The sequence below is a fragment of the Hesperophylax consimilis genome, chromosome 16 (genome assembly GCF_061612785.1).
Source record: "Hesperophylax consimilis isolate HC1 chromosome 16, BYU_Hcon_1.0, whole genome shotgun sequence".
Classification (NCBI taxonomy): Eukaryota; Metazoa; Arthropoda; class Insecta; order Trichoptera; family Limnephilidae; genus Hesperophylax; species Hesperophylax consimilis.
In genome coordinates, this window is record NC_142851.1 from 10,564,053 (window position 1) to 10,577,476 (window position 13,424).

At 35.0% G+C, this 13,424-nt stretch overlaps 1 protein-coding gene across 1 annotated transcript in view; it reads left to right on the top strand.

The window, feature by feature from the left end:
- Window positions 1–446: 446 nt before the first annotated feature.
- The window catches only part of LOC149416686 (hemicentin-1-like), a 110,329-nt gene continuing 97,351 nt past the window's right edge, over window positions 447–13,424 (top strand). Inside the window, exons 1-2 of the mRNA XM_089641297.1 lie at window positions 447–900; window positions 2,062–2,238. Of these exons, the coding sequence (XP_089497423.1) occupies window positions 447–900; window positions 2,062–2,238 (631 nt within the window). The remainder of the gene's footprint in view (window positions 901–2,061; window positions 2,239–13,424) is intronic.

A 13,424-nucleotide genomic window follows, 5' to 3' on the forward strand; every position in this document is an offset into this window, starting at 1 on the left:
CTGTTAACTCTTTGAAGTACTGTGGTTTCAAAATTCGGCCACCTTGAAAATAAATAATTATGCTAAAACGGCCATCTATTGACAAGTTTTTTAAATGCCATGTGAGACATAGATTATCTACTATTTAGTTTCCAATAGCGATAATAGGTGGCTTTGCACGGTTTGGTTATGTGTTTGACAATTGCCAGCGAATTGTGGTTTTTTGTGATCTCCGACTTTAAAGTGAAATATAACGGTATGTATTTCGAATTTTTGTCCATTTCTTATGAATTCTAGTGCCCTTGTATTTCATTTGTTGAATTATCAATAAGAAATGTCTATAAATATAGTATTTTTTTGTGAAATCGAAATTTTTTGGTGGTTTTGCTTTTCGACCACCGTACTTGATGTAATTTTTTTAGTCTTACAACATGGTTATTCTGATTTTATAATTTTACAGATACACCATGCCGAAGAAAGGTCTTCGCCAAGAAGAAATCGCAGGAATACTTTTAGAAGAGATACCTTCTGATGATGACAGTTGTTATGGGTGCTCAGACAATGAGGAAGAGGATCTACAGGAGGAGCATCTAGCAAATGTCACAGTTAGGGCCTCTTCGGACGATGATGATGATGATGAACTGCCTCTATCTTGTGTGAGGAATCAAATCCCGGCGTCTTCTTCATCTACCACACTCGATGACCCTATAGCAGGCACATCCAGCCCTTCTGGTTCACAATCACCATCTACTTTTGATGTTCATCTTTCGCGTACGCGTAACCGACCAGTATCGTCTTCTCCATCTGCCCAGTATAGTCCTAATATCTCAATGTCCGTTTTGTCATCCACCGCTGCTGTTCCAGGCACAACTGCATCTACACCTGTCATACCTGCGATTATAGTCGTGCCTAAATGGAGCCGTACGTTCAATACCGCCTTCCCTGGTGAATTCCGTGAAGAAACAGGACTACATAATGACTTTCTTACGATGGAAAATCCCACACCTTTGGAAATTTTTCTGAAATTTTGGACTCCTAGTTTGATTGAAAATATCTGCTTCCAGACCAATCTATACGCACAACAAGTCGGGAAAAATCACCAACCTACAACCGTTCAGGAAATTAAAAAATTCATTGCACTAAATTTAGTAATGGGAATTAAAAAATCCCCCAGTTATAGAGACTATTGGTCATCGTCCCCTGATTTACACGACCCCTATATTTCAAGATTTATGACAGTCCATAGGTTTGGCTGGCTGTTGTCAAACCTTCATCTCAACGACAATTCATTGATGCCTGCTAGAGGTCAACTTAATTTCGATAAATTATATAAAATAAGGCCTTTGTTGAACTGCTTGTCAGACACCTTTGATCGAAATTACAAGCCATCACCTACTTTGGCAATTGACGAGAGCATGGTCAAATTCAAAGGCCGCAGCACATTGAAGCAATACATGCCCAAAAAACCCATTAAAAGAGGCTATAAGATCTGGATGATGTGTGCAGAAAATGGATACAACTTAAAATTTGAAATATACACAGGAAAAATTGGTGACTACGCTGAGTCTAACTTAGGGCCAAGAGTTGTCTTAAATTTTTGTCAATCTATTCAAGGTCGTAACTACACAGTTTACTTTGATAATTATTTTAATTGCTACCCCCTACAAAAACAGCTGAAAGATATGAATATTCGCTCATGTGGAACTGTCCAATCAACCAGAAAATATTTGCCTAAGATGAAGGATGATAAAAACCTAAAAAGAGGTGAATATGACTGGTACGTGAGTGATACAGGAATTTCCATGATAAAATGGAGAGATAGAAGAGCTGTACACCTCCTTTCAAACTTTCACAACCCAAAGGATGCCATGCATGTCAACCGTAAAGAGAAAACTGGTGAGATCACAAGGGTGCCATGTCCGTTGGCTCTAAATAATTATAACAACTGCATGAATTATGTGGACAAGTTTGATCAAAAGAAGGCGGTTTACTCGATAAACAGAAAGTCTAAAAAATGGTGGCATGGTTTATTTTTCCACTTTTTAGATGCAACAATTGTAAATTCTTACATTGTTTACACAGAGCTCTGCAAGTTGGGTAAGGCTGACAAAGACAATCCATTGAGGCTCAAAGATTTCAGGAGGCAAGTTTACAGAGGACTTTTGGCTGAAGAGGAGCTGAAATGCACCAAAAAGCGTGGGTCCACATCGGAGATGGTGGAAATTAAGAGACATAAGCCTTACGTGGACCCTGAAATACGTCTGAAAAATAGCGCCCACCGGCCAGAACATACTACTTCACGTCGTTGTGCGAATTGTAGTACAAAAGACAGGCCCATACGTTCCAACTGGATATGTTGTGTTTGCAAAGTACCCCTTTGTGTAAAAAAAGATAAAAACTGTTTTGAAAATTTCCACAATTAGTCATATAAAATGGCCTTTTTTTATTTCTAATAAACTTTTGATTTGAACCTAATATTTTTTTCCCATGTGTACTGTGGTATAAAATTTTGACCACCTCATTCCTGAAAAGCCTTCAGTCCAATTTTTTTAAAAATATTTTTTCCTCGTTATTATAAGTGACATCAATTGATTAAAAAAAAAAAAGGTAAAAAATAAGAAAAAAAAGTTCGTACCTCAAGGAGTTAACTGGGTAAAACTAGAATGTAATTGTCATTTTATTTATCCAAAATATATATTATAGTAAAATAACTTTAATTTACAAAAAATTGTATATCACGAGTTATTGTGAAAATTTTCAAGTTTCCGGGAGGAGCATTTGAGGCAAAACACTTTTATTTTTATGTATGCATTTTTTGATGCCTGATGATTAAGCCTTGATCATTTGACTTGAATTAAATAGCACATAACTGTTTCAATCAATATAGAATTAAAAATAATTTATATTTTACATTATCTCCACTTACGAAGAAAATAATTTCTCCCCTGGCCTGTGACATCTTAAGAAATGATGTGTGGATGGTCTTTTATAGTAAAGGAAAGAGAGGAAGTAGTGGGAAGCAAAAAGGTATAAGGCTGGCCGCATACATACGTTTTCCGTATTCGATTTCCGAATTCGTTTTCCGTATTCGGACATCCGAATGCACGGAATCAGTAGAAAACACATTAACTGCCGCACACGTTCGTTTTAGTTCCGAACGGAACAAATTCCTTACGCACGTTCCGAATGCAAACCGGCGCGTTCGGAGAAACCGAATGGAAAAAACCTAATGACGTCATGTGGAACGCAGCTCTTGCATACATTTTGCTTGTGTGAACGCAAACGTTCGGAAATTTCCGTTCAGTAATTCAGTGTTGCCAACGGATCTTGACCTAATGTCGCCGTTTCTCATACATAAGGTAGCGTAAAGTAGCCGAATTTGCTGTTAAGTGGGACATGTTTAAAATTGATGTTTTTGAAGTAGCTTAATTGGCGACCAGTCGCCTTTTAGATTTTTTCGGCGCCGATTCTCACTCTGAGTAGCCTAAATGGCGATGTATCGCCCTTGTTGGCAACACTGGTACTGACGTTTATGCATTCCGAATGAAGAAAAACGAACGTTTGCGCTAGTCTCACGGAATTCCGAATACGGAAAACGAATTCGGAAATCGAATACGGAAAACGTATTTATGCGGCCAGCCTAAAGGGTGGTTTTTATGAATCTATCTCTTCCACTAAGGTGCAAGGCGATGGGTTGTGAGAGTTCTGCTAGATAAGTTAAAGGCCCGCCAAGCAGCAAGTGGGCGGACGCATCCGCCGCCAAGAACTAGGCAAACTTCAACTCATGAACACGGGCACCCCTGCTAAGTCACCATACGTAGCGAAACACTTGGAGTGACCTACGGCAGAGGTGTTACAGGCTGAGAGCATGCTACAACATTATAAACAAAATGACGACTAATATAATCCTCACTTACGACAGTTAAAAATAACAGTGGTTAAATCAAAATCCGACTTAATCACAATTTGAAATAATTTAACATTCAAGTAGCAATTTACAAAAGCATCAATTCGTATTTAATAATAAATAAAACATTTTCTCCAGAACGCTACATAACAACAATGGTACAAAAATAGTTTTGTCAAAAAGATTCTGCAAAATAAATTAATGTTAAAATCGATTGGTTGTTAAATCCTGCAAACAATTCATTTAAAGTTGAAGCATTGTTTTGATATAAAAACAATATTTTATACGGAAATCCTTTGCTGCAAAAATATTTTTAATATTTAGTGTAAAGTAAATTATTATTTTTTATGTGAATACCGCACAAGAATCCCAAATGCTCTCAGCCATCTGGAGTCAGTGAGACTATTGCATCCTCAATAGGGGTATGTTGTGAGGCTGAAGGTAGTAAGGAGGGGAAGGAGATTGGAAAAAGGAAATTGGGAGAGTACCTAGCTATTTAGGTCTGGTCACCAAACACGGCTAAAGCCATTTCAAGCAGAGTTTCTATTCTAAATGGTGGTCTTACACCAAGACAATGCCCAGACCATTTTTCACTCTTACTTACAGTATACTATACATTATTTTAAATGAATAAATTGTGATATAACATGAATAAAAATTACTTGCGCACGACGGGATTTAAGCCCGTGACTTTCGACTTGCTAGTCGAGAGCCTTACCCCTCAACCACGTAGGCCGACAAAAATTTTGAAATTTGTCCGTTGAATTTTTGAAAATATAATTTCAACAAATTCCAGGAATTTTCACTCTCCTGTTTTGTATGTGGATACCCACTAAGTACTGGCTCCTACTAACTATTGCTCACACTTCCCGGGTCTCCAGCGGCGCAGTCCTATTTTTGCTATTTTTCCCAAAACGAGTTTTGAGAGGCGAACATTTCCTATTTTAAGTTTTTTCACACACTCACCCTGTTCTCATTATCTTGCTGGTGCTACGTCATGTTCACAAAGAAATACAAATAAGCGTTGTATTATTTAAAATGCACATTTTTGTAAGCTTCCCGTTATTTTACTTTCAAACGTAACCGTGCCTTGTACCTACTGTCCATTTAAATTATGCAGGGCAAATATTGATTTTAAAAAACAAAAAGGATTAAATAACCAAAATTACGTGATTTCCACAAACGAATTATGCTTATTTGTTTAATGTATCACCTCAGAAGAGTTACTTTCTAATTTCTGTATAGTGTAAAGGCATGGTAACTATATCTCAACCCCGTTGGGCAGCATTGCGAAGCGGTTTAAGGTAGGGGATGTAAGAATGGTTTTATTAATGCTGGTCTTGAAGAGGCTTTTATTTTAAAATACTAGCAGATTTGCACAAAAATGAATCGAAGGAATGATCCGTTCTAATTAAACCAACATCGGCTGAGAACGGGTGTTCCACTTGCGTTCGTCGAGTTTCGCGTACGAACATCGGTATAGAGAGTGAATTTTGCTAGCTTCTTAGAGCAAGCTCCATTCATGTAACTGTATAATAGACTCAGCATGCCTACATTGCGCCTTTGCATTGGATATGGCATTCGATCTATTAATAAAAGGTTGTCAATCAGACAGACAACGATCCTTTGCACAGAATCAAGTCGGTATTTTGGGGTTCAGTCTAGAAGTGGTTCTCAAACTCAATAGTTGGACGTACTTAGATGTGTATAGAGATAGCAGCTGGTCGCTGTAGAGGCCAGATTAACTCGAGCTTCGAGATCGATACTTGAGCCTTTTAATCGTATCGTTAAATTATTACCTACTGTTTTTATCGTGTTGTGGATTCATCTTCATTATGATTATTGATCAACCATTATTATCGTATTGTCTTATTCGGGTCAGAGATTTATCCTTTCTGCAAGGCGCCTTCAGATGTCTCTGACCTATGCTACGTCAGCGGCCTAAGTTCATTGAGGGCCCTATCCTTGCACAGCCTATGCAGTCGCTTTCCCCAGCTTTCTCCGGGAGGCACCAGGTGAAGTGTTTCGAAAGAGAACAATAAACATTAATTGAAATGTTTTTTTCATTGATTGATCATTTCCATAACTGTTCAAACAAAAGACTTATCATTTACGCAACCAATGAATTGCTCGAGTTGCGTAAAACACTACTTAAAATCAGAAAGAATCGCACGTCATGCTGAATGCTCCCCGAATATCTCCAGCCTCGCTCAAGTGTGCAGTATGTATAAAATGTGTTTGAGCAGCCATATTTCAAAGTCAATATTGACGCGGAACAAATCTATCGCTGCCTGGAGACTGCGTCGGCACATTTTAGGAATACCACCACCCATTCCTCCCCGTTCAGGGCCAATTACAACTCCTAACGCATTCCCCGTGGCACGGAGCGCGTGTCTCTAGCAAACCTTCACTAGCTGAATGCCTGTTCTCTGTCCCTGCTCCCTTTCACCAAATTATGTCAACTGGCGATCGGATTCCTGGAAATGTTTGCCTTTGATTAAACATACAGATTTTCAACGATTTGCGGTTATCGTTTATCTAAATAAAACAAAACATTGTAAAAACGAAAAATTATAAGCGACGCCTAGATAATTTTGATTTTGATTTCTTAACCTCTAAGAGAGTATGGCCTCACCGTTGGCGTCCGAAATAAAATCTGCTCAAAGGAGTATGGACGCCCATGGTGTGTCGGTGCTTGTAGAAATCATTCTATCGAATTTATTCATAAAAAGGACATGCTAGTGACATCTCTTGACGAATTCCATAAATATGCCGAAGAAATATGTAGATTCCGTCTATTTATAACGGATCTACAGCGTTTTGAAAATACACGTGGTAATGGCGCGTCAGTTGCGTTGATTGTAAACATTTTATTGACAGTTCGCGAGCGTAAACGACATTTTTACCGATTTTGTTAGAGGTATTTGCATTGTTTTCGTGACACAAACACTTGAATGTTTCTGTGTTGTTATTACGTGTTAAATATGCGTATTATATCGCGAAATTAACAAATAATTTTGTGCGTTTGTGACATTACTGTGAATTGTGGATTTTTTAGTTGGTTTTGTGTATTGTGGGTCCTATTTTCGTGTATTGACGACAAGTTTCTTTTCCGTGAGATATTCTCTAACATTCTGTTTTAGTTTTGGATAATTTTGAGTGTTTTTATATATTATACTTTTCACATTGAAAGGTTGTGTGTTTTGTGGGTCCTATTTTCGTGCATTGACGACACATTTTTTTTCGTGTGATATTCTATAACAGACTTTTTTAGTGTTGGATAATTTTGTGTGTTTATATACTTTTCAAACTTTTCACATTGAATATGTCATTGAATATCACACCGAAAGGCCACCAGCATCTGAAGGAAGACGAGTAACAGATTGTCCTACTCGTCTAACTGAACGACATTTTATCAACCCGCTTCCACAAACAGAGACTCAGGGAAGGAAAACACGAAGGAAGTGCCATGTTTGTGGTCACACAGCCGTTCAGCCAAGGAAAAGAACAGAAACAAGATACATGTGTATTCAATGTAATGTGGCTTTGTGCTTATTTCCCTGTTTTGAGATATATCACACAAAAAAACAGTATTAGATTGTAGTTCTTCAGTGTAAAATGAAAATGTGAAAAATAGTTTTAGATGACATTTTTTAGTTTCTTTTGTGTAAAAAAGTAAGGTGTAAAAAGTTTATCCCATAAAAATTTAAAAAAAATTGAAAAAAAAAATTGTGTAAATAAAACTTTTTTTTTAGTGTAAATAAAACAAGTTCTATAGTGAAAACAACATTCGGATGAGGAAATATGGAAGTACAAAATAAAACTGAAATAAAAATTGGTAAGTAAATTTATGTTCTAGGTTGTACATTTTACGTGAACCGATGGTTGACAAAACATGAATCACATATTTTTTGTTATCGGATTAATTCGGTTATTTTGATATTTCTATATGTATTTCTTTAGCAAAGTTTGATTTTTATAACACATGCTATGAATATAATTTATAAAAAAATCAAATTTTGAAGGTAAAAAAAACTCACTCTACTGAACACTTTTTGCTCTCAGAAACTCACTCCCTTAGAGGTTAAACAAGAGAAAATAAGACGCACATTTTTTTGGACGCGAGGTCTACTGTTCACAGAACTATCAATTTTTATTTAGAATGCGTATTAGCTGCACGAATAACATGTACTATCCTTCCCTAAACACGAGTTATGCTCAATTAGGGAGGTATTAATTAAGAGGGTGAAATATATATATCATATACAAACCCTTATGCAGATCATTACAAATATCATACAGTTGTACACCGTCATTGGAAGGTTGGTATATATACTCGTACTATGTAATTTTCTTAATAATAAACCTCTGTCTGCTGTATACTTACTGATATTCTTTCTTACTTTAATCAATATGTATTATTCGTTATCATTCTGTTAATAAAAAAAATTAAAAACATTGTGCAAATAAAAAATAAAATAAATGTGTTCAAAAATTAGATTTTATAAGTTGTTTAGCGAAATTAAATTAAATCAGGGAAATCTTTTAAAAGTGCATTTGCGTTAGAATTAGCAAAACCTTTTTCTCAATTAAGCTTAGGTTTTCGGATGAACCTAAGATTTTGCAAAACTTTTTACTAGAATTCAGTCGCATTGGCTAACACATTACATTATAGACTACGTTTGTTAGGTGTATTGTGAGAATGAAATAGAAGGTATACTGCTTCTGCAGCTTATGCCAAATGCTTCAAAAGCGGCGGTGACCACTTGGAATCTCCCGTAGTCTTTGTGAGCTTACTGTCGATTTTCTCGAGTCTCGAGCTAATCCCTGCTGACGCTTTGCTCAACTTCAAGCTTATGGTTTGAATCCGTCCCTGGCCTCCACAGCGCCCCTCTTGCAATGTTCATTAAGAGAAAACATCAATAATAATAATATAATTATGGGTTTTCCAATAAGAGGTGTTATTTTGAATAGCCCGCTATTTCGGTAGATGTAACTTTTGAAGCTGTCATTTTTTGACATTTGACAATTAAAAACTACGCCATTAATAAAAATGGAACGATACATGCTTTAACGACGCAATGAAATTATTAAAATTCACTTGAGTGAATCAAATGCAAATCATCTTGAGTGATGAGGCCCATTTCCACCTCGGTGGCTTCGTTGACAAGCGAAATTGTCGCATCTGGGGCTTGGAAAACCCAAGAGTTATTGTTGAAAAGCCTGTATATCTTCAACGTGTGACTGTTTGGTGCGGTTTATGGTTTATGGTCCGGCGGAGTCATTGGGCTTTACCTTTTCGAAAATGAGGCTGGAGCAAAAGTTACGGTGAATGGATTGCGCTATCGAGAGATGATTAATGACTTTTTATAACCAGAATTAGATGGTATTGATTTGAACAATGTTTACTTTCAACAAAACGGCGCTATGTGCCACACAAGCAACGAAACCATTGATCTTTTACGATTGAATATCAAAATAACACCTCTTATTGGAAAACCCTGTATATTAATGTACACTCTTCTTCCAACCACAAACGCTTGTAATTAACATTCACGACGTTTTACGGCAGGGGTAGACAGATAGGACGGACCGCCAAACAACTCTATTATTCTCTCTTCTATTATTCTGACTCTTGACATGGCTCGACTCAAGTATCTGATTCATTTGATGGTGCCATGTCGGGCGTTCCCTATTTCTGCCACCATTCGCATTTGCGTCATATATTCTCCTCACACTCCTTTCTTCGCTCATTCGCTCTACATGCCCAAACCACCAAAGCGTCACCTTCTTAATCTTACTCATTACGCTTACATCAGCCTTGCACCTTTTGCGGATCTCCACATTTCTTATACGCTCATACATGGTTTTACCACACATACGCCTCAGGGATCTCATATCTACAGCATTCAGTCTACTTTCAAAAGTATAAAATAGATACTTTGGAATTTTTACTGAGAAACTTTTCTACAACTTTTTTGAAGGTTATAACCATCAATGTAATATATCACCGTAAAGATAACGGTCTCATCTGGTCTCATAATGGATTTATCTACTCGACCATTGAACCTAAATATTATGCGTCATATTTGTCGATTTAATACTTCAATTTCAGAATTAACAATCTTATAAATCATTGATCATTATTCCCACGAAGAAACAAAGTCAACATAAAAACAAGTAGAATGACTCTGTTGTTAGCAACTGGCACTTATATAAAATCTTATTATTTAAAGAAGGACAAGGATGAACAAAGTATTATGGCAATCTTCTGTCAATACACCAAGGAATTGAAAAACTTAATAGTTAACGTATCTCGAAGAATATTAAATATAAGTGGAGACTTATATTTAATCAAAAATATTTTAGTATGTACCGCCACGTAGTTCAATAATATAGAGCCAATATCTTACAAAGGTGCAACGGAAATCATACAATGATTTTTCTTTTTCTTTTAAGATCTTATTTTTATTTTATTTTATTAGGAACATTAACAGGTTTATAACATAACATGCATAGAGAGAGAGAAAAAATAAGTAAAAGAATTAGGTTACAACCCAATAACCAATGTTCACATCATGCAATAAAGATAAAGAAGGTTAAAAAGCAATAAACAAACAAAGAAAACAAAGAAAGGTTAAAAACAAAGAAATGTTAAAAACAAGGAAATAATAAGAGAAAATGTATATATATATATACACGTATAAACACGTACATACATATATATATACATACACATGCATATACACATATAAATACATACGTACACACATACATATACATAGTTGCATACATACATACGCATACATACATGCATACATACATACATACACACACGTACATTTGATATTAAATACAAATAATATGTAAGAGTGATAATGAATAAATGATGAATGTAATGTATTAAATTTAGAAAAGGGTTAATTATTACAATACTCTGTTAACAATTTTTTTAAAAGCTCCTAAGGTACACGACAGGATATCAGCATCAAAATAAGTTTTATTATAATGATTGCAAGTTCTTAGTTAGAAAGAATTTTGCCTGAGACTCGTTGAAGCAATTTCGATATGAAACAATGATTTGTCTCTAGTTTTCTTACTTGGGAATCTAATATTGATTGATGACAAAAGGGCTGGACAGTCAATATGACCACTCAAGACTTTGTGTAAGTAAATCATGTCCGCAGTGTCTCTCCTGCTTTTTAATGTTTTAAGTCCGTAGAGCTTGATAGAGCTTTCCATATCGTAATAACGTAATTGTCTCCTGAAGTTCAAGTGATGTACAAACTTTCTTTGAACAGCTTCAATGCGTTTTGTGTGAATGTTATAAAAAGCATTCCATATGGCAGAAGCGTACTCAAGATGACTACGGGCGTAGGAGTAATACAAAATTTTGAGTATATGGATATTGTTGAATTCCTTTCCAATACGGAATAAAAATCCTAACATGCTCAATGATTTCTTGACAATCTTATCCACATGTGCCTTGAATGAAAGTTTGTCGTCAATCAGTACACCGAGGTCTCGAATTTGTTTGACTTTTTTGAGTGGTTGACTGTTTGTAATATGGTAATTATATTCAATTTTATTTTTATTTTTTGTAAAGGTTATTACATAAAATTTGGCAGTATTCATGTGGAGATAGTTGACAGTACAATAATCATTAAGGCTATTAAGATCTTGTTGCAGTTTATGACATTCAGTAATAGAGTTAATAGAAAGAAATATTTTCATGTCATCAGCAAAAAGTAAAACTTTAGCATGGTTAAAGCATGACATTCTTGACGCCTATTTGATAATGTATTGTGGTAAGTGATAAAAATTAATTCTATATTACTTTCAATATTCTCGTTGTCTCTGTATCATGCAGTTATTCATCTATTTTAATAAAAATGTAGGTTTTGTTCGTTTGTTCAAAATTTTAAATCTCCGAAAGTTCTTCATCGAATGCATTGAAATTTTTACACAAAACGTTGCATTCGAATTCACGTGTGTTTTTATATACCTATATTATATAGATTCCACATGTGACAGGTAAAACAAGTGTTTTTATATACCTATATTATATAGATTCCACATGTGACAGGTAAAACAAGTGTTTTTATATACCTATATTATATAGATTCCACATGTGACAGGTAAAACAAGTGTTTTTATATACCTATATTATATAGATTCCACATGTGACAGGTAAAACAAGTGTTTTTATATACCTATATTATATAGATTCCACATGTGACAGGTAAAACAAGTGTTTTTATATACCTATATTATATAGATTCCACATGTGACAGGTAAAACAAGTGTTTTTATATACCTATATTATATAGATTCCACATGTGACAGGTAAAACAAGTGTTTTTATATACCTATATTATATAGATTCCACATGTGACAGGTAAAACAAGTGTTTTTATATACCTATATTATATAGATTCCACATGTGACAGGTAAAACAAGTGTTTTTATATACCTATATTATATAGATTCCACATGTGACAGGTAAAACAAGTGTTTTTATATACCTATATTATATAGATTCCACATGTGACAGGTAAAACAAGTGTTTTTATATACCTATATTATATAGATTCCACATGTGACAGGTAAAACAAGTGTTTTTATATACCTATATTATATAGATTCCACATGTGACAGGTAAAACAAGTGTTTTTATATACCTATATTATATAGATTCCACATGTGACAGGTAAAACAAGTGTTTTTATATACCTATATTATATAGATTCCACATGTGACAGGTAAAACAAGTGTTTTTATATACCTATATTATATAGATTCCACATGTGACAGGTAAAACAAGTTTTTTTAAACTGCACCATCTGTTGGACATACATGATTTTTTTGAAAAACAGCGACATTTGTTGGACCGAAAAGAAACATGCGCTATCGTTTCTCTATCTGCACATAATGAGCCACAGCAACGCTAATATAGCTAGTGCAAAATATAAAACTATGTAAAAGCCCATCAGGGCGTTTCCAATAATTAATTCAAAATAAAATATATTTTTCTAAGACGATTGATTATCTTGATCATTTGAATTCATAAAAGAATATTATGATTATGAGTCTAAAACTAGTCTATTTTCGACGCTTAATTGAAATATAAGTAGGTAAGAAATGAGTTATTATTTCAATTAAAAAAAAGGACAATGTCTCTGCTAGTATTTTGCTACCGACAAATCTCCAACGACAGAATTGCGCAGTGTTTTGATTTTCATTTGGAATAATAGCTCAGCGGTTTGTAAGAAATGTCGAACTATATTCTTAAAATTTCCAAAGCAGCTTTAGAAAATGAACTGAAATTGCTCAGCGCATTATAGCAATATTTGAAGCAATCCCTTCCAAGTCGAAGCAGATTACGTAGAACGAGATGCATTTTAAGCTTTTCGTCGTACCTTCTTACCGTCTGACTGCATTTTATTGCAGGGACGAGAAACTTATTTTCACTGCAGAGGATATTGGCAACTGTCGCAACTGACGAAACTTTCACGTTGGTATTCTGAATTGGTTGAAG